The 19,950-nt window shown below is 44.5% G+C and overlaps 1 protein-coding gene across 2 annotated transcripts in view; it reads left to right on the top strand.

The window, feature by feature from the left end:
• ASAP1 (ArfGAP with SH3 domain, ankyrin repeat and PH domain 1) overlaps positions 1 to 19,950 on the top strand; it is a 311,284-nt gene that overhangs the window by 228,928 nt on the left and 62,406 nt on the right. For both annotated transcript variants that reach the window (XM_030304285.1, XM_030304284.1), the window contains exons 9-12: positions 76 to 151; positions 1,523 to 1,609; positions 7,057 to 7,157; positions 12,581 to 12,650. In XM_030304285.1, coding sequence (XP_030160145.1) covers positions 76 to 151; positions 1,523 to 1,609; positions 7,057 to 7,157; positions 12,581 to 12,650 — 334 coding nt within the window. The remainder of the gene's footprint in view (positions 1 to 75; positions 152 to 1,522; positions 1,610 to 7,056; positions 7,158 to 12,580; positions 12,651 to 19,950) is intronic.

A 19,950-nucleotide genomic window follows, 5' to 3' on the forward strand; every position in this document is an offset into this window, starting at 1 on the left:
ATTTAGGTTTTTCAGGTGACTAGGGTTTATTTCTTTTTTCTACTTCTGGTAAATTTGTGGTGTTCTCCATCATAGTTTCTTTCAAGATGGCTTGAAAACGGCTGATAAATTGAAACAGTACATTGAAAAACTGGCTGCTGATTTATATAATGTAAGTATTTTATAAAATACATGCATTTTAAGTTGCTTTTGTAGCTAAACATCAGGAAATTTGAAATCTGTAGTAGAAGAACTTTAAAGAAGCAAGAGTAAGTGATGTGTCTGTATAAACCTAACAGTTTAACCACAAAGTTGTTAGTGGTCAGATATCCTAGAGTATGTTTTTGAGGCATAGGAAAAGCAGGGATATGTAACCAGTGCTTCTAGAAGGCTCTCCCTTTGGGGGCCTGTAGCATCATCCCATGTGAGTGCCCTGCAGTCAGTGTTGCAGATGTTTTGCCTCTAGAAGGACAGAACTTAAGACTGTCTCACAGTAGGCACATTTATGATTTTTTTTTTTTTATTTGCTCGTTCTGTATTTTCTCTCTTTTGTCTGATACCTAGGTTTCACTTTTATAATAAAATCACAAAAACCTCTTTGAGAAAAAAACTAAGTGCAGGAGTAGAAATGGCCAGTGTGTTCCCCATAAACCACTTGGTACTAAATAATATGAAAAGTGTATTTTTTTATGAGTACAACCCACATCTGTTGAAGTAAGGTTTCAGAGTTACAAATAATACCTTAGATTTTTATGTAACTTTACACAAAGCTGTGTATTTTTTCCAATTGTCTTTTTTTTTTTTTTTTATGTTTACTTATTTTTGAGAGAGAGGGAGACAGCACGAGCTGGGAAGGGGTAGAGAGAGAGGGAGACACACAATGCAAAAAGCAGGGTCCGGGCTCTGAGCTGTCAGCACATAGCCCGATGCAGGGCTCGAATCCACGAACCATGACGTGACTTGAGCCGAAGTGAGACGCGTAACTGGCTGAGCCACCCAGGCACCCCTCCGATTGTCTTTTAATAGTTAACATGGTTCAGGTTGCAGTAAGTTCCAGCTGATTAAAAAAAGTACCACCAGTTCCTTACCTGAGGGCAAAGGGTAAACTTTCATATATACATTAGTCCATTAGGTTCTGGTCCTTTTTAACATGTTCTTCTGACCCATTTAATCACGTCCTGGTATTCCTGCTACCACCCTTTGAAAAACCAGAAGCAAGTGACTCAATGTTATTTCTTAACTTTGTTTGAAATGGTACTTCAGATTTAATTGTCTTGCCTAGATGTATTATTTAATGAGAAAGCATGGTGCATATTCACTAATTTTAAAACTCACTGATACTTTCATAAGATGAGAAGATTCTGCCTTTCATATAAAAAATGAGTTCGTAAAAAAAAAAAAAAATGAGTTCGTGTCAAAAAGTTTAATGAGGAAATCAACTCCGTAATTGAACTGTTTAATGACTGGTGTATATTTGGATGAATTAAACCCTGCTCATAAATGTATAAAGATACGTGATAAAAGTCATGTTTTTCTGTCACAGATAAAACAGACCCAGGATGAAGAAAAGAAACAGCTAACTGCACTCCGAGACTTAATAAAATCCTCTCTTCAACTTGATCAGAAAGAAGTAGGTGGTCTAGATGTTTCCAGCAGGGTTTCCAGTGTAAATGAGGTAGCCTGGGATGGCCTTTTCGGGTTTCCTGATCTGCAAAACAGGCATGTCGGCAGCCTCCTGCCACCATGGTTGTGGGGACACATGAGATAGAAGATACAAGTGTAGCCCTACCACATCGCCCATGTTACAGCTGTGCTTTATCTCCTTGCCCTCCTCAGACAAAAGATGTTCTTAACGCCCAGGCTGCAGTTCCGTGGCCCCTGGGTTTGCCATTCTGGCTTTGCAGACGTGTAATTCAGAAGTGGTGCATCGTCTCCGGGTGAAGTGCACACCCACATGCTCGGTAGATCGCCTCTGTCTTTCCTGGGCAGCCAGAGGGAGGTGGACGCAGAATCCCGTAGTAGAGAGCAAGCAGTGTTAATGCCACAAGAGACCTTCCAGGGAGTGGCTGTCAGCAGAGAGGGGACTCCGAGTTGAAAACTGCCTGGCGTAGTCAGCAGGCTACAGACAGTTTGGGGCAAGGAGGGCGGAAAATTGAGAGAGGGGGTTTCCGAGGTGGAAACTCAGGCCTAATTACGGACGACCTTGGACGCACGCAACAGGGTGTGGACTTCATGCTAAGGGTAAGCTAAATAGTGAGCACCGTGTTACCTAGGGGAGGGTTAAAATGTGCCTGTTTATATTATGAAATTACCACGCATTGAATTTAAGTGCAGTTTCTCAATGCAATATTTAATAATAATCATGTAATATACAGCATTTTTTATATTGTCATTTCCTCGTGATATCACCTCACAACAGCAAACTGTACATTCCTAAAATTTCTGAAGGGGTTCATGAGTCCAAAACAAAAACAAGGCAGCCCCCCTCAAACGTGGAAGCAACACTAACCCGTGAAAGCAACCCCAAAGGAAGGTTCTCTTTACTGAGGGAATATAGTCCTCTGGGGTTTCATCAGGTGAGAGAAGTCCACAGCCCGTGACCCTGGGCACCTGCCACCCTGTGGAAATGGGCATCAGTGGCCAGGAAGGCGTGTGTGTGTTCCATGTACCTGTGTTGTCCTCAGCTAGCACCTGTACCTGTGTTTCCTGGCCTCTTTTGAAGGTGCTTATTACTGGCATACAAATCCTAGGAGACATGTCTCCTTGAATGATTTCTCCATGTTAAAGCAATAGAAAGACGTAAATGGAGGAGGGGTAGGAGGTAGATTGCTATTTAGGGAGAAAACTGCAAGTTTTTGTACTTTCCGAAATGCACTTAACCTCTTCCTAACTTTGCTTTGTTGTATAGGATTACTTCCTTCCTGTATGTGGGAGCTTTCGGGGGTGGGAGACAAAGAACTATCTCAGTCCCTTTTTTGTCTCGCATAGAGATTGATGTATTCTGCTCACGGCAGCTAAAGAACAAAGTTCATAGAAGCCAAAGGAGTGTGTACGTGATGAAATGCACGTGATTTGATTTAACGCCATTCCAAATGAATAAATGATGAGTGTTCATTAGCCCCATGTCCAGAGTATTTTACAAGTCAGATTGATCTTTCACAGCATGCCTATCCTATTCTCATGCTGTTATTGTCTCTCATTGCAAAAATAACTTTAGAAGGTAATGATTTTTAATGACTCAAATAAGAAAGGAGGACCATCTACCATCGAGTTCTTTCCATAGCACTACTATTCGAGAAGAGTGTAAACTGATCTGATAAAGGACCTGAGAAATTAAAAGCACCCAGCAAATTATTTAACCTCTTTGCCCCCACCAGGTTCTAACTTGACTCTTTTAAAGGAAGCTCCAAGAATCTGAGCTGTAAATAGGATCCCCAGATTTTTGGTGGACTTGTTTTTTTTTTGTCAAAAGGGAAATTCTTCATTGACTTCTGGCAGATATTCTATGAAATTATTTATCTTAAGTTTTGATAGTAGCCTAACTTCCCAAGAGGACTGCTTGTTCCACAACTATCTTTAGGGTTGAAAATATCTTATTTTTAATAATGATACCCATAAATCTTTCTCCAAATTCCAGCATTTTGAGTCTCTCTCGCTAGCCCATGATAGTGTGGTTTGCAAGGTGTTTGACAGATTCTGTGTTTGGCTCATCTCTCCCTCCACACTGTCTGGCACCCAAAAGCTACTCAGTAAGTATTTACTAAGGTGAAACAGAAGGGAACCTTGGCCCACTCCATGTATCCCTTCCATGAGAGATATGAAGCCTCGTAGTAGAGGTTAGTTTTACGTTGGATACCACAAACATCTATAACCCCACGAAATCAATGAGTAACCGCTTCCAGTTTAAAAAGATTTGAGATTTTACTCCTTAATAATGCATTTTATATGTTAATACAGTTTTTTAATAAGAAAGTAAGGTGATTTGTCTGTACTGCTAATAGAGAGTAGGTAATTGAACTAAAAAAAAAAAAAAAATCACCATAGTTTCCATTTCTTGGCTCCCATTGTGGAATTTCCCCAAGGTTTTAAGTTCATCGTGTAAAGTTTAGTTTTGTATTTTTTGTCCAAATGGATTTCTCACTCGTATTTCTCTTTCCTGAATACACGTTGATTTTTATTATGCTGTCAAAGGATTCAGGACCTGATTCATTCCTTCCGTCGCGTCTTGCTTTGTTAATTATTATGGGTGTTAATGCTCCACGATTTATTTTCGTAAAAAAGAAAAACCTCTTTTCATTTATCTAGACACCCTGCAAAAGCAAGCTAAATGGCCATCATTTGTCAGAGTGCAGAAATAATCATTTGTGGAACTACCTTAAGCCTTAGAACTCATTAGTAGTTAATGTAGGGTTGTCCATGCTAGACTTCTGAAATGAATGGCTTCCTTCCTGCTCAGCTTAATGGAATAGGCTTCCGAGGTCAGAGCCTGGAGATCAGCCACTTTATTCACCTATAAAAGCATATTTGCCCGGTGTAGAGCAAAGCCCATTCAGCTCGTTATTCAGACTGTAAAGTTTATTTAGGCTAGTCATAAATGTATGTAAGGAACGTCTTAGAGGCAAATTTAGAATGTAATAATTTTCATAAGTTATTAGCATACAGATCCTTGCTTAAAAAAAGAGAAGTACTCTTATTTTTAAAGCTTGTTTTATTTTAAGGATTAGCAAACTGGCTGTCAGAGGTGCATAGTTCTAATGCGTTCGGACAGACCTAGGAATTCCGTGGGCAGACACAGAGCAGTTTAGTTCAGTGGAAAGCGTTCTGAGGAAGAGAGTTATTCTTTTGATAAGAATTTTTATCCAGGGAGATTTCACGTTTTGTTTTAAATGTTCTGGGGAGGTATAGATGTGACAAAGGTCCCTGACTCCAGATCCACAGTTAAATGGTTTTCACATGATGTCATTGGGTAGAAGCAGAGAGATCCTAGGATTTCATTTATCAGCCTGCTCCTGTTTTCACCCATGCCTCCATTCTCCACCACCCCATCTAATTTCCCATCCTGATTGTTCTTTTTATTACGGACACATTGCAGCCTCCTTCAAGAAACCGTGTCACTGCTGTTGGAGGCCATTGTGGAGGTGCTGGTGGAGGAAGGCCGCACTCGTGGCCCGTCTGATCTGTAGTACAGTCCCGTAGTCACATCATCCGTCCAGAAAGCCTGAAAGCACCTGTCAGAGAGGACCCGGGAGCCAAGTTACTAAGAGTGCAAGGCTGTGGGCCCTGATTAAAAGTAAACATATAGAAGGATTTCAGAAGAGGGTCCTAGACCCCGGTCCACTCTCCACCCCTCCTGTAGGTGATTGAAATTGTCCCATTAAGATCTTTCAGCCAGAGGGAGTCTGGCCCCTGAAAGACCAAGCAATGACTCACATTAAGAAAATGACTCGAGTTTGTAACCTCTTCAGGGTGAGTCTGTTCGCCCAGTAAAGCATGCATTCAGCACCCAGTTACCTTCAGGAGGGAGCGGTACAACATGTGGGTAGTGTATAAACACCCACGTCAGGGGCAGGGGTCGTGCCCCACTCCGTGTCCTCAGTGCCTTCCTGTTTAGGTATTCAGGACATGCTTTTGAACACGGAGCTCATCCCGTGAGGAGTAGCCTCACAGAAGTGCGCCGCCCTAGAGATGTTCCTCAGCTGTTACTAATTTGCATCCACAGAGCACGTACTGTTTGGTCCAAAGGATCCCAAATGCCAGAGAGAGGCCATCCTGATCCTCATGGTACCTCGTACACAGATAGTTCTTCAAGCGTTACTTCTGAACTGGGGTTTTTATTATGTTCTCTTTGCTTGGAAAACTAAAAGAGAATCCTCCTACAATTTTTGGTTCTTTTTAGGTTTTCTAAAGTAATTTGGGATTCACTGAGGTGTTGGTTCCCCATATGCACACTTTGAAGTTGTCAGCCATTTTATCTTGGTGAGATGTGTGCCTCGTGTTCTTTCATGCAGGTTTTTTCTGACTCAAATAACCTGAAGTAAAACAAATATAGGACAAATATAGGACGTTTTATTGTCCCACCACCTGAAGTTTATCATGATTCTGAAGGTGGTATGTGTTCTGGTGTTAATTGTCTTTACGATGGTGTTGTCTCTACATGTGATGAAAAGTGCTTAAATCATGAGCGATGACTATCAATGAAATTAACTATGTTTTCAACTGTTCTGCCTTTTTTCTCTGTTGCCTTTGCCCTTCCTGATCGAAGTCTAGGAGAGTAAGTCAACACTTTCTGTGAGAATGTATTGTCCTACTTCTGTGTCTAAACCCCATGTGCTCATTCTGCAGCTCAAGGTTGTTGGTTTATTTCTTCCATTTTCAGAATGGAATGGCTGTGTCTGGTCATGCAGTCTTTAGAAACGAGGGGGAAGTAACAGCAGAGTCCTGATATTAGATCAAGCTGGTTTGCCTCTGTCTTGTTCTGCTGGTCCTGGTCCCCCTCTTTCCACATCATCCACTTTCCATGGCCAGAGAATCCTCTTTTTTCATTAAGAGCATGCTTGACAGCTTATTTTACAGAACCCTTGTTAGTTACAAAACCAGAATTTATAACAGTTCCCGATACCTGGCTGAGAAGGTCCTTTTTATGGTGGGCGTTTCAGCAGAATACGTGAAAGAGGAAAGGTGTACACGAGGGAAGAACTCATTCAGGTTGCATGCACTGTGTGAGCCACCTCAGTTTTCCCTGCCTTCCTGTGCTGGCCTTTGCTGCCCGTGTAAACTGGTCTAGTCACAGGACGTTCTGCCCCTCAGTGTGTTGGAAACGGAGCAGGGTTCTGAACTAGAAATAGGAGTCCTGGACCCAGCCTTCGGCTCTGCCTTAGACTTGCCTGTGACTCTGCTGACTGTTTCCCTGCCTGGTTTCCTCTGAAATAAAGGCAAGGACCTGACAGCTCTTAAAGTTCTGGAATTCTGGAATTCTCTTCGCCCCTGACCAGGGCACAGAGGCCCAGTGGCAGAATAGAGTCAAGGATCTGAGAAGTGTGCCTGGCACTGGTCTGATCTGTGGCTTCTCCTTTCTAGGATTCCCAGAGCCGGCAAGGAGGGTACAGCATGCATCAGCTCCAGGGCAACAAGGAATATGGCAGCGAGAAGAAGGGCTACCTGCTGAAGAAAAGCGACGGGTATGTGGAAGCCCTCCTAGAGGCCCAAGCACCCTTCCTGGGTGCTAGTAACCCAGGAACTCTTTCCCACCCCCCAACTAGGAAAGCACACTTCAGACTCTCCTAATGCACTCGCTCTAGACCTTTAGCCCACCCATCTTCCTCAGCTGATAGAGCCTACTGTCTTTAGAAGAAGCATTCATTGTCCCGTGGTCCCTAAGTGTCACCTGTGCCTCGTGACATTGCCATTTTAGGAAGGCAGGTACCGAGTGGCTTGTGGACTTCATGCTCGCCCACCTCTCTGCTTTTATCCATTGCCCTTTTCTCTCCTGGAGTGCCCACCTGGCCACCCAAACCCCAACCCTGAGAGTCACCCCTGACCCCTCTCCTTCTCTTACATCACAGCCAGTATAACTATAACTACGAGCTCTTCTGTTCGTATCAAGACCTCATGCGTTTCTTGCCATCTCTGCTGCCCTGCCCTTGGAGGAGCCACTACTGTCTCCAGAGCTATTTTAGTCCCTGGCTAACCGGCCTGTGGCCCCTCCCTCTTCTCCACTGCGTCTCTGCACAGCACTTAGCGTAGCCTTTAAAAAACAAAGCACATCAAGTCACTTCCATGCTTGAAATGCATGGAGGGTCTCACCTCTGCCTTTGTCTCCAGCCCAGTCTGGTGCCATTCTCTCCCCACGCCCGGCCACGCTGGCCTCCCTTCCATCGCTTGAGTGGCGATTCTTCTTCACAATAAGTACATAAGTAGAACCGTAATTATTCACTTATACTAACTACTTTTCTTTTTGAAAGAAAGGTTCTTCTTTTCTGATTGCTTGTGGATATGCACTCCTTGATTTTTATCTAAGACAATCACATTTTTTTGTTTGTTGAAATTTCAACCATTCCTTCTGTAGATTATAATCCTAAGTTTCTGATCACTGTCACTTTTGCTTATTGTTCTACTCAGGCATCCAACGAATGTCTTTTGGGAGTTCTAGTATATATATGTCAAGCACTGTTAGAGACATTTGGGAATATAACATTGAACAAGAAAAGTAAGAAAGGGGGCACCTGGGCGGTAAGGCATCTGACTTTGGCTCAGGTCATGATCTCACAGTTCGAGTTTGAGCCCCGCATTGGGCTCTCTGCTGTCAACACAGAGCCCACTTCTCTCTCTGCCCCTACCCTGCTCTCACACACTCACACACACATACACACACACACACTCTCTCTCTCTCTCTCTCTCTCTCTCTCTCTCTCTCTGTTTCAAAAATAGACATTAAAAAAGGTAACAAAGTCTTTAGCCTCCTAGAGCTTCCATTCTAAGTTGGGAGACAGAAGATAAGAAGGAAGCATATGGAAGGTCAGATGGCAACAAGTGCTATGCAGAAAGATAAAGCAAGGCAGGGCCTGGACGTGTGTAGGGGTGGGCTTGCAGTCATACAGGGTGGTTAGGGAAGACTTCGTGAAGAGATATTTGAGCAAAGACTTGAAGGAAGTGAGGGGATCATCTCTGCAGAGATCTGGGGGAAGGAAACATGCTTCCTATTGTGATACACACAGGAGTTTGGCATAGCAAGGACAGAGGAGCTGGGGGTCACAGCAGACAAGGTTAGAGGGGGCAGGACACCAAGCCAGGAGGGCTGTGGAAGCCACTGAGTGAAAATGGGAGTCATTTGGAGGGTTTTAAGCAGAGGAATGCCAAACTCTGACTCGTTTGAAAGGCTCTCTGGCTGCCGGGCTGAGCACGGCTGTGTAGGATGTAAGAGCGGAAGCAGGAGGCCAGGTCAGAGATGATGGGAATCAAGGGAACAGCCGCAGAGGGGGAAGAAGGGGTCAAAGTCTGGATGGTGAGGGTAGGGCCACCAGGATTTGCAGATACGGCTGTAAAGAAAGAAAAACATCCCAGCACGTAGCGCAACACCTGGCCCTTTGTAGAAAGTCAGTGAATGTTGACTATTAAATCTTGCAAAATTTAAAAGAAGAAAAGACACACTAGTTACTCAAATCACAGTTTTAAGCTGGGCTCTTCTTAACAGACACAGTGATCACATTGTAGCCCCAACGCCATGGTATCTAGTGGACATAAATTAATTAATCCTGTAGTTTTAACACTACTTGCCTAAAGGCACGAGGGTTTTCTTGACATTAGAATTGCCTGTTTCTAAGTGAGATAGTTAATTTCTACCTGTTGAGAAAGGTCAACAGAGTCTTTGCCTAGGTATCATTTGGTTCAAACCCTGAAATGTTCAGGGGAAGCATCCCAACGTGAGTGTGTGCTGTGTGCCTGTCGGACACGACCAGGTGCCTGTCATTCACCTCATTTGACACCTTCTATAAGTAAGGCAGCTCCTTCAGAGAGGTGAAGTAATTTGACTGAGATCCTACAGCCAGTAAGTACAGGGGCCCAACCTCTAACGTGGGTTGTCTGAGTTAATGCTGGGGTATATACCCCTTCATCTTTCAGAGGGGGCATCGCCGCTGTTGATCGCCCTTGGGATACACAGGGTATCAGCTGTCATCCACTCACACACCTGGCTCCTCCATTCTTCTGGTCTGTTCTTCCTTCATGCACTCATTTCACACATACCTATTAAGCACTCTGGTGCCTCGGGCAGTCGGCTAGGTGCCAGAAGGTAAACAGTACACAAGAGGTGGGCCAGCTTCCCATAATTGCACAGGCTGCAGGGGTAAATACTGGTAACCCAGAGTGGCCTGTCAGTGCTGTCTGTGGAAGAGGAAAGAACTGTAGTGCTTGTACATGAAGGCAGACTCACTTGCTAACAGTGACTACTGATGGGCCATGTGATTTTCTTCAAAGGATCATTTGCTTTAGTAATTTCTGACTCCAGTTCTGGAACACTCCTTGTTACTTACAAGATTGTTATGCAATTTAAAAAACACTTTAATTTTTTTTTAAAGTAATTTTAAAACTTTATGATCCAAAGGCATTTGTTGAGAGGCAAAGGAATAGCTGTTCTACGTATATTTTGTCAAAATAGCCCTAGAGGATGGGCATTATCATATTCATGACACAGATTAAGGTAAGTCCCCGAGAGGACAGTAATGTGAGCGGAGTCCCGTGGCTGGTGGATGATGGTGCTGACATTGAAGCCCAAGTAATTGAGCCTCAGAATTGAAGCTAGTTCAGTGATACTAGACCACCTTCTAATAGAAAATTCCTTTTCTGGAATTCTGAGCTTTGGGCATGGTGTAACTGGTATTCTGTATGGTGCTGTCTGGAGAGATCGTAAAAGTCCATGGTATGTCCATTCATGAGCTTCGCAGACAAGCATCCTTAAAGCTTTCCATACAGGAAGGAGAAAGCATGGGCATGGAGGCCATTCCATAGAAATCTCAGGAATAAAAGCTCTCACAGTGTTCACAGAGATGGACGAGGGATTGACTTGATTTTGCCCCACTTTGGTGACCTGGAGCACCGCCTGGTCAATTTCTTTTAGCCAGAAAGATGAATGCTTTTGTGTCACTTTCCCTGGCTTTATTACTAATGCAAAAAAATTCAATTTTGTGTTTGGTTTTGTATTTCCTTAATATACATTAAGAAAAACTAATGAATAAAGATTTTACTAAATAAAATGAGTAAACCGAGGCAGGACAGTTTCTTCACAGTTGACTATTTGTTAGGTTGGTTGATTGATATTTTAAAACGTTTTGGTAAAGAAGGATGATGCCTGTTTGGGCTTAGTGAGTCCAGGGAATACGTCGCCTGACTCAGCAGGCTTTTACGAGGGTCAGGTTGGGATGCCAGACTAGTGACAGCATTGACTACCTTAACCGAATGCAGGTATGACCGTGTGACAGATGTCACCTCTCGTTGGCCCTTCCCCTAGTCGGTGACGTAGCCATAATCTGAGGGCAGTTTCTCAATCAGGAGTTCTGCATTCACCCCCTGAAGATACTGGCACTCTGAGCACAGTGTGTTCAATTTACTTGTGGTCAGATGGTGTCAGATGATTTCCCTCTGCGAAGCATGCTTCAGACTAAACCATGCCTCTCTAGTAGTTACACACACAACAAGACAACATTATCTGTCTTCGGAGCTGGTTTCAAATTCATATTGTGGCAGGTTTCTTAAGAGGCCTCATGTAAGAAGGAAAAGGAAACACATGATGATATTATTTTAAATGCCAGGAGAAGCTACAGTTCCCTCCTCTGATGTTGTCTGTTTCCATGACAACCGAAGGCCAGCGAAGCCTCGTCTTCCCCCGAGAATCCCGGTTCCCTGTAGGTTTCCGTTTCCTCATGGGACTGCTTTTCACTAGTGCGTCCGTACCTGCCCGCACGTGTGCACATCACCACCCAGAGCCTCACCGATACCTGGAGCATCACCGAAAACGAAAACTTCCAACATGGAATAAGTTCTGTTTGGCTTTTTCTGAGGAGAGGTGTCCGCCTTCCCAAAGGAGAGGCGTACAAGTTACCGAAAATGTTCATCCATGACCCTGAGTTCCTTTCTCTAGATCCTGAGGTGGCCCCGCCCCCGCTCCTCCTTACCTGCAGATGTCTTCAGTTACTTCTCTTAGTTTCTTTAGATTTCATTTTAATTACAGAAGCAATAGATTAAAACAGCCTTCTTGTGGAAGATTCACAGGTACAGCTAAAAACTCTTTAGCACAACCCCTAGTACAGTTCTGGGCCTCCTTCCCAGACGGGAATACTTCTGTCAGTATCATGTGCCTCTTTCCAGGCCCTGTTCTGTATGTTTGTACATGTATTTATGTACCCTGAGAAAACTTAGGGTCCCATTTTATATGTGATATTTTTTAAAAATGTTAACATTACTAGATGATACCTGAATTACTTTAAAACAGCTGGGTTTTTTCAATCAATAGTATGCTTTAGAAATGTATGTCAGCACAGACATAGTTACTTGGTCCTCTTAAACTCCTGCATAATACTCTATAATATGAAAGTACCTATAATGCATTTATTTATTCTTCTGTTAGATTTCTGTTATTTCCCACTTTGCCATCAAAAACAGTCCTGTAGGGACACCTGGGTGGCTCAGCCGGTTGAATGTCCGACTTCAACTCAGATCATGATCTCATGGTTCATGAGTTCAAGCCCCAGCTGTGCTGACAGCTCAGAGCCTGGAGCCTGCTTCAGGTTCTCTGCCCCTCCATGCTCATGCTCGCTCACGCGCGCTCTCTCTCTCTCTCTCTCTCTCTCTCTCAAAAACAAATAAACATTGGAAAAAAATTTTAAAAAAACAGTGCTATAATGAGCGTCCTTATATATGCCTCCTAGTCTGAATTACCTTCCACCTGGGATAATAAAAGGGGTAATAATGTTTTCTGGGTTTTGTGGGTTTTGGTTTGGGGTGGTTTTGTTGTTACGATTTCTAACGATCGTCGTACATAACACGACATAATTGCATGTCACAGAGTGAACCAGCTACCATATCAGGTTGTGTCTGACTTGCTCTTCAGGCTCCGGAAAGTGTGGCAGAGGAGGAAGTGTGCAGTCAAGAACGGGATCCTGACCATCTCACACGCCACGGTAAGTGCACCTGGTGATTTACCGTGTTGCGCCTTCGAGGCCTTTCGGCCATGTGGACTAGGAAGCAAAAACATGATGGACCCAGCATTGAAATCCACCCACCCCCACCCTCTATGCGTAATGTGTGGATTAGGATCAGACAGTGTGAGATGCTCCTTTACCGCAGAAATTGGTCTCGTCTTGTCCTGTGGTGACCTGCCTCGTTCTCCTGCCCCTCTAGAACATCCCATGCCGTTTCCCACAATATTCTTTCATTTCATAATCTTCTCTTCGGGGAAATCTTATTGGTGGTTCTAAAAAACCTAAAGTTTTCTGAATTATAAAGATGACAGAGGGTGTTCTTTGCATGAAATAATAATTAGGAAATGAAATAACATGCATACAATATGTTCAGTCTTTTTGTTGTTACTATTTAAATCACTCAGAAAGCCCCCATTATGGTAAAGGGCTAAAATGTATATAAATAAAACTGAAATCATAAGATTGCCTTGCTGTGGCTCCCGTTTCTTTAGGAATAAAGGCAATTCAGTGGAAAGTAGAAAGTAACTAAGCTATTAACGCTTCTATTCTGTTTTCTCTCCAGATTGTTGGCAGTTATATATGCATATATATTGCATACTTACAGTTGATACTTACATTCTAGCTAGAACTTTTGTTTGGTATCACCCATTTTCAACTGAAAGTCTTGTATTGGCAGAATTAATACTGTCAAAAAAGGTTCAGTCTTAGCGCTAGTCAGGACATGCACCATAAAACAAGTAATTACTGTTTGGCCCTTTTAAAACTAGCAAGAAATGGCTTCTTACCCTTAAAGATGCAAAGGTTATAGTGGCAAATGGGTCAAGTGAAACTGGAAACCGCACAGTAGACCAAGAGTCTTTACGAAGGCACGTGCAGTCACACCTAGCAATCCCAGCTTGGAGAGAAGCTCGGGTAAATTTCAGTATCCTGTGCCAATGAGGCCTTCGAGTTTATGATGAGCCGTGAATTGGTAACAGGATGGTAAAAATGAGGGATGAGCCATTTGTTACGTTGGCAAGTTTCCGTTATTCACAGTTGAGATTAGATTGTCCTCTGATGAGCAAGAAGTACCACTTAATAAGCATTTCTTCCTGCCAGACACTTCATAAAATTTATTTCACTCAATCCCTTCTACAACCCATGTGGTAACGTGCCCTTCGTTTTTGCAGATGAAGAAACTAAAGTACAGAGAAGCCCAGTGACTTGGCTAGTAGCAGGCAGTTAGAAATGATGCGCCTTCCACTCTGCCTCTCTTCCTGCAGAAGCCCATCATCCTACTAGACTCTACACTTCCCCGGGGCACTTACCAGGTCCTGGTCATCTTTCTTCAGCCCCACCCCCTCCTCAGACTTTGGTACACACAAGGTAGTCACTACACACCTGTGGCCAGACCCTTCCTGCTGGAAGATTCCATACGTCTTAACGATTATTGGCCTTTATGGAACTTGAGCAATTCTATCGTCTCTGTCCTTTGTCCCTTGCAGAACCCTTGCAGGGTGATTCTTCAGAGGCCCTCAGCTTCCCTCAGTCCAACTGAGATTTTTGACCTATCATGCCAGCTGTGACAAGCCATCCATCTGACACGGGAAATCCTACAGGTGGACTTAGATCAGTTAGTTATCGCTAAAGCTGTCTAACAATTCGTTTCTTTGGCAACGTTTCATGAAGCTTCTACTCTACTCCAGGTGCTGGAGTAGGCCTCAGATGAGATAACTTTGACCTGTTCATATTGAATCCCACGCAGTTGCTTTATGAAACAGTTCTGATGCTCACAAGAATGTTAGTTACCACTAAGTAAGTAAGCACTTACCATGAGCCAAGTTGTAGAAAGTGCTTTCCCTGTGTCACCATATGTGATTGTTGCCACAACCCACCAGATAGATGCTGTCATTAAGGGGTTAAGAAATGAGCCCCTGTCACACCTGGTGAATGCTGGGATTTCAGTCTTGAAGCCTCTGTGAGTGCTTAATGGTGTTTGCTGGCCACACAGGGGCCCACTCTGCTCATTATGTTGGTGATTAAAATACTTGGGGGGCTATGTGTCAGAAGAATGATCCAAGATCAGAAACACTGACGGGAATAGATGACATTTATTGAGTATTCTCTGTGGCTTGTGCATTCACTGTTCTGAGCACATTACCAGAACCTATTTTATGTAGCTTCTGTTGCTCCTGTTTGATAGACAACGAAACAGTCTCCGTTCTAGGCCTATGTTTCTCTCTGTGAAAGCGAAGATCGCCACCATCTGACTTTTCAAAAGCATTTCTGTCACCACCACCATCACCATCACGGCGGCTAACGTTTTCGAATGTTCACCATTTGCTAGGCATTCACCAGCACCTTAACGCGTTGTAACATTTAACCCTCACAACCTAAGTTATGGATGATGTCACCTTCACTATTCAGATGGGGGAACTGGGGCTCAGAAAAGTTCACTTACAGGTCACATAGCTCACACATGGCACAGCTGGGATCTGGTATAGGTTGGAACTCTGCTCGTACACATTCCCACACCCCTCAAAATGTTAATTCCCCTCACCTGCAACCCCACTTCCTCCCCAGCATGGGATCCCAGGTTGGGCCATCACAGACGTAGTCAGCCCTGAACCAGGAGTGCCTGGGAGTCTGTGTGTGGGAGAAGCACGTTGCCTGTTCGTGCAGGCCGGAATTCTTTGATGGCCCGAAGCATGGCACGAATCCTGAGAAGCGATTCATTCGTAAGGACAGTCAACACAGTCGGCCCTTCACTTTTGTGATAAGGTTTGGCGTCTCCTGGGCCAGTACCCTGACTCTTGGGGACCCACGGGGTTGACCTGTGTCTGGGCGAGTTCCAAAGGTATCCAGGGTGGTCTTTTCAGATCTTACCACCTGCAGCAGCTGTAACAGCAGCTAGAACCTTATGACCGGGGAGGTGTTTGAGTGCAGCTCTGTGCCGTAGGGTTGGAGGCTGAGGGTGGCAGTTGCCTGGATGGGATTGTGCCTGCTCTTCCCTTCGCTTGCCCGAGCCGGGTTGTGGCTGATTATTGTCTGATTTTATGAGCTGAGGTGGGTCCGAGTGGTGAGACTCCGAGATGGATCTGGTTTGTGAGCAGAAACAAAAACCAGAAGAATATTCTTCAGGTGAACTGCACTACAGTGAAAGTTTCTGACCACTTGACCTTATGTGAATCAGGAGTTTTTAGTTAGGGATGTGCTACGTGTACCCTCTCTTTACCCTCCTCCTCCCTTGGGTTCATCTGGCTATCTGACAGCCTCAGGAAGCCTTTTGACAAGTGATGTTATGACCTTATCGTGTCCCACCTACTGGGCTTTCTTAAGAGCCTGCTGTGGGAGGCAGCGCAGTGTGAGGAAACCGAGCAGTTGATGGAGTGAGTCCGTGGCACTGCTCACTGGTGGTCCTGTGACCTCGGACAGTTTGCTAAAAATAAAAATCACTTCTCTTCCACCCTCCCTTTTTTGTTCCTGCCAAACACATAGCTGTGGCCAAGCCAACTGTGTCAGTGCTTTCTTAAGGCTCTAATCAACAGCAAATATCACATCAGCTACGTTGTGTAGTGGCCGTGAGAAAGCACTGTGGCATCTGTCAGATCTGAGTCCTTTACTGTGTGACCTTGAGGAAAGTATTCAACTCCTAAAATGATAGTGAAGATTAAATGTGATAATGTGCTCCGTGGGGGCATTCAGTTAGCAGGAATCGTTCCTGTCAGCATCACCTCGCCGGGTGTCCTGGCAATCCTGTCTGTCGGCAGGCAGGCTCTCCTGCCGCGAGTATTGGAAATTGTGGGTCCACCTCTCCTGCGCCCAGAGCAGCCGGGGGGCGGCGGGGGAGTGGGTTCCTCCACCTCACTTCAGATTCCCTCCCACCGATTGGTGTTACTCTCTTGCCTGCTTTTCACCGGCTTTGGGCCACACGTTCTTGCTGCCAGTTACATCACTTGTAGTCCCATCCCTGCTCCTACAGAAAGGCCACTTCTCCTGACTTTGCAAACACTGCTGATGACTTACAATCCAGTTGAAAACGAAGGCCAGCAGTTTCCTTGGGGAAACATGTGGGATTGAGTCATCTTTGGAAAAGTGGACAGAACAACCTTTGTTAGAAAACGTGGAGGCTTTGTTTGGGACCTCTGAGCACGTGGGAATTTCACTGCTTGAAGGCCCCCAGTCGGTGTCACTTACCCACGTGACCCAGCAGAGGGTCGCGTATGCACTTAGATTGATGAGCCATGGACTGTTGGATTGACCATTCGAGAATGATCTGTTCTGGGGGCCAGTCATCTCCCTAGCTTACTATTAAGGAAGAAATGCATTTTTGGGGGTGCCTGCAAAGGGGGCAGCCAGCCCTACAGGAGCTCATCTGCAAATTCATTGCTTTTCTTGTATCTGTTCAAAGACATACTTTTTTTTTATTTACTACTCAAAGTAGTACATCACTATGGGAATCAGATTCACTGAGAATCTTTGAATTTGTTATTACAGTAATATGGATAGTGGTTTCCATTTATGGGCCATCTAGTATGTTTTGAGCAAAGTATAAAATGCTTGTGGTATTTCAAAATACCAATTCTAAGAAATCTATCGCAAACATTTCAGTCAGCCTCAAAGCTTAAGGATAAAGGACTTTATATCCAGCCACAAAACTATTATACATAACTTCTATATCTTTGAGTTGTTTCTTATCCTTTTACTTAAGCATTTTAGTATATAATTAAAAAGCTATCAAAGAATATGTAAGAATTATAGTTGGAGTATTACTTTATTGTAATAATCCTAAAAAATTAATTGCAAAAGTGTAAGAAGCTTGACTTCTCAAAAGTCCTTACGTGGTGGATTTATTAACCTCAGTGTCACATACAGCTCAGATCCTGGGTTGAAACAAGAAAGGTGATTGCCGTTTATTGATCACTTAGAGCATGCCAGGCTGGCTATACAACATACATGCCACCATCTTCACTTTTCTTTGTTCTGGAAAGTTCTTAGGAGGTGGAAACTATGTCTTACCTTTGAACTCCCAGTACCCAGCACACTGCCTGACATACAGGTAGTGTTCACTGAATACTTTTGGGGTGGAAACTGCAGTTTATAGAAGAAGACACAAAGACTCTGGAAGATTAAATCCCATGCCTAGAATTAGCCATTTGTGAACAGCTGGACCAGTTTTCAAACCCTGAAGCCTCTGCTCTTCCTACTATATGAATCGGCCTTTTCTCAGATGCCAGCTTGTTGTTAGGCCTTTGAAAGTGGCTTCAGTAATAGTTCTTTGGAGAAAGAAACCCCTCATCGAATCATCATAGGGTCTTAGAGTAGACAAGTCCGGGTTTCCTGTAAGGAGGAAATGGGGAGTCCTGATATTAAAGATACGACAAGCGTCTGTGAATTTGTCTGGATCTGAAAACTGATTTCTTTTAAATCTCAATTTTTCAAATGCCTGCAGATGCTCTTACGATTAACACCCTAACAAGTCACTAAGTTTATCGTCACTTTTTTCTCAATCAGCCAACACTAAAAGTATTTTCATAAAATATCACACAGATGTTCAGTAAGAAGGTTGGCGTTTTACTCAAAGAGCCTGAGAAACCAGTGGGACTGGACCAGGCTGAGCCTCTTGAGCAGGTGCTCGGTAGGCTGAACTCTTTAAAAGGGGGGGGGGGGTGGCAGCACCTGGGTGGCGCAGTCGGTTGAGCGTCTGACTTCAGCTCAGGTCATGGTCTCGCAGTTCGTGAGTTCAGCCTTGCGTTGGGCTCTGTGCTAACAAACAGCTCAGAGCCTGGAGCCTGCTTCAGATCTGTATCTCTCTCTCTCCGCCTCCCCTGCTCATGCTGTGCCTCTCTGTCTCTCAAAAATAAATGTTAAAAGGGGTGGGGATCAGGAGCACAACCTTCTGAGGCACGCTGCACTGAAATACCCTTCCAGCAACTTACCACGTGTGGCTTTTGTTACTGCACCTAACTTTACTCCTCATCTGTGAAATAGGGTAATAACGGTACGCGTCTTCCAGTGTTGACAGAATTCAAGGAGCAGATGCATTTAAAGCTTTGTGGCACGTGGACCACACTGGACGTTTCATAAACTTAGCGGTTACTGTCACCATCTCGGGGAGCTGAGGTGGGTCACAGCATTGGATCCTGGAGCTAGTCTGCCTGGGTTCGAATTCCAGGGGACACTGAATCCCTATGAGGCTTCCCCTGTCTAAATAAAATGGGGCTATTAACAGTCCCTAATTCATAGGTGGGTGTAAAGATTAAACTGGAACAGGGGCGCCTGGGTGGCGCAGTCGGTTAAGCGTCCGACTTCAGCCAGGTCATGATCTCGCGGTCCGTGAGTTCGAGCCCCGCGTCGGGCTCTGGGCTGATGGCTCGGAGCCTGGAGCCTGTTTCCGATTCTGTGTCTCCCTCTCTCTCTGCCCCTCCCCGTTCATGCTCTGTCTCTCTCTGTCCCAAAAATAATAACGTTGAAAAATAAAAAAAAAAATTAAAAAAAAAAAAAGATTAAACTGGAACAGGTTGTGGGGCAGAATTAGTGCTCAAAAAAAGTCAGTTATTATTATTGCTATTACTACTCTTCCCTAATGTGTTACTACCTCCATTGGAAACTGGTTTGCTGGAATTTTTCTTTTTTCTTTTTGTATTGCTACTTCCTTACTTCTCAAGATGCTTTGTGAACCGAGTTCAGGTACCTGTCCTCTTCAGCCTGTCAGAGGTTAACAGCACCTCTGGCACCTCCAGGGCAGCGTCACCAAAGCTAAGAATTTGATGTCTGTCTCCCTGCTTTGGGCTTTGGGGATACACAGACAGTTCCCAGGGACTGTTGTTTATCAGTCCACTCCAGAGCCCGAAGGGGCTGCGTTCGTTCGGCTGCCAGGGGGTTGGCAGGTGCACCAGAAGGCCATCAGGAGGCACAAGGCAGCCTGCACAGCAGATCGCCCCCTTCCTTGCTGTGGATTTAACAACGGGTCTCTGTGATCGGCCCTTATGGCCTCCTGAGGCTATGCTGGATTCCACCAGATTCCATATATTGTCCCCACCGCAAGAAGAGAGTATTTTCCTTTCTCCAAGAGATTAGAAGCAACAACGACTTGTCAGAGGACAAACTTGGGAGCCCGTGAGACCCGGCCTCAAACCCCTGAACAATCCGTAGGACCTGGGATACGTGACATAAGCCTTTGGAGCCTCCATTTTCTCCAGTGTAAAATGGGAATGTTTGGCTCATTAAACTGTTTCGCTGATTCCAAGCAGCCGTTGGGCCGGACGCTAGAGGACCGAGGATGAGCTGGCCGGCCGCG

The sequence above is a fragment of the Lynx canadensis genome, chromosome F2 (genome assembly GCF_007474595.2).
Source record: "Lynx canadensis isolate LIC74 chromosome F2, mLynCan4.pri.v2, whole genome shotgun sequence".
Classification (NCBI taxonomy): Eukaryota; Metazoa; Chordata; class Mammalia; order Carnivora; family Felidae; genus Lynx; species Lynx canadensis.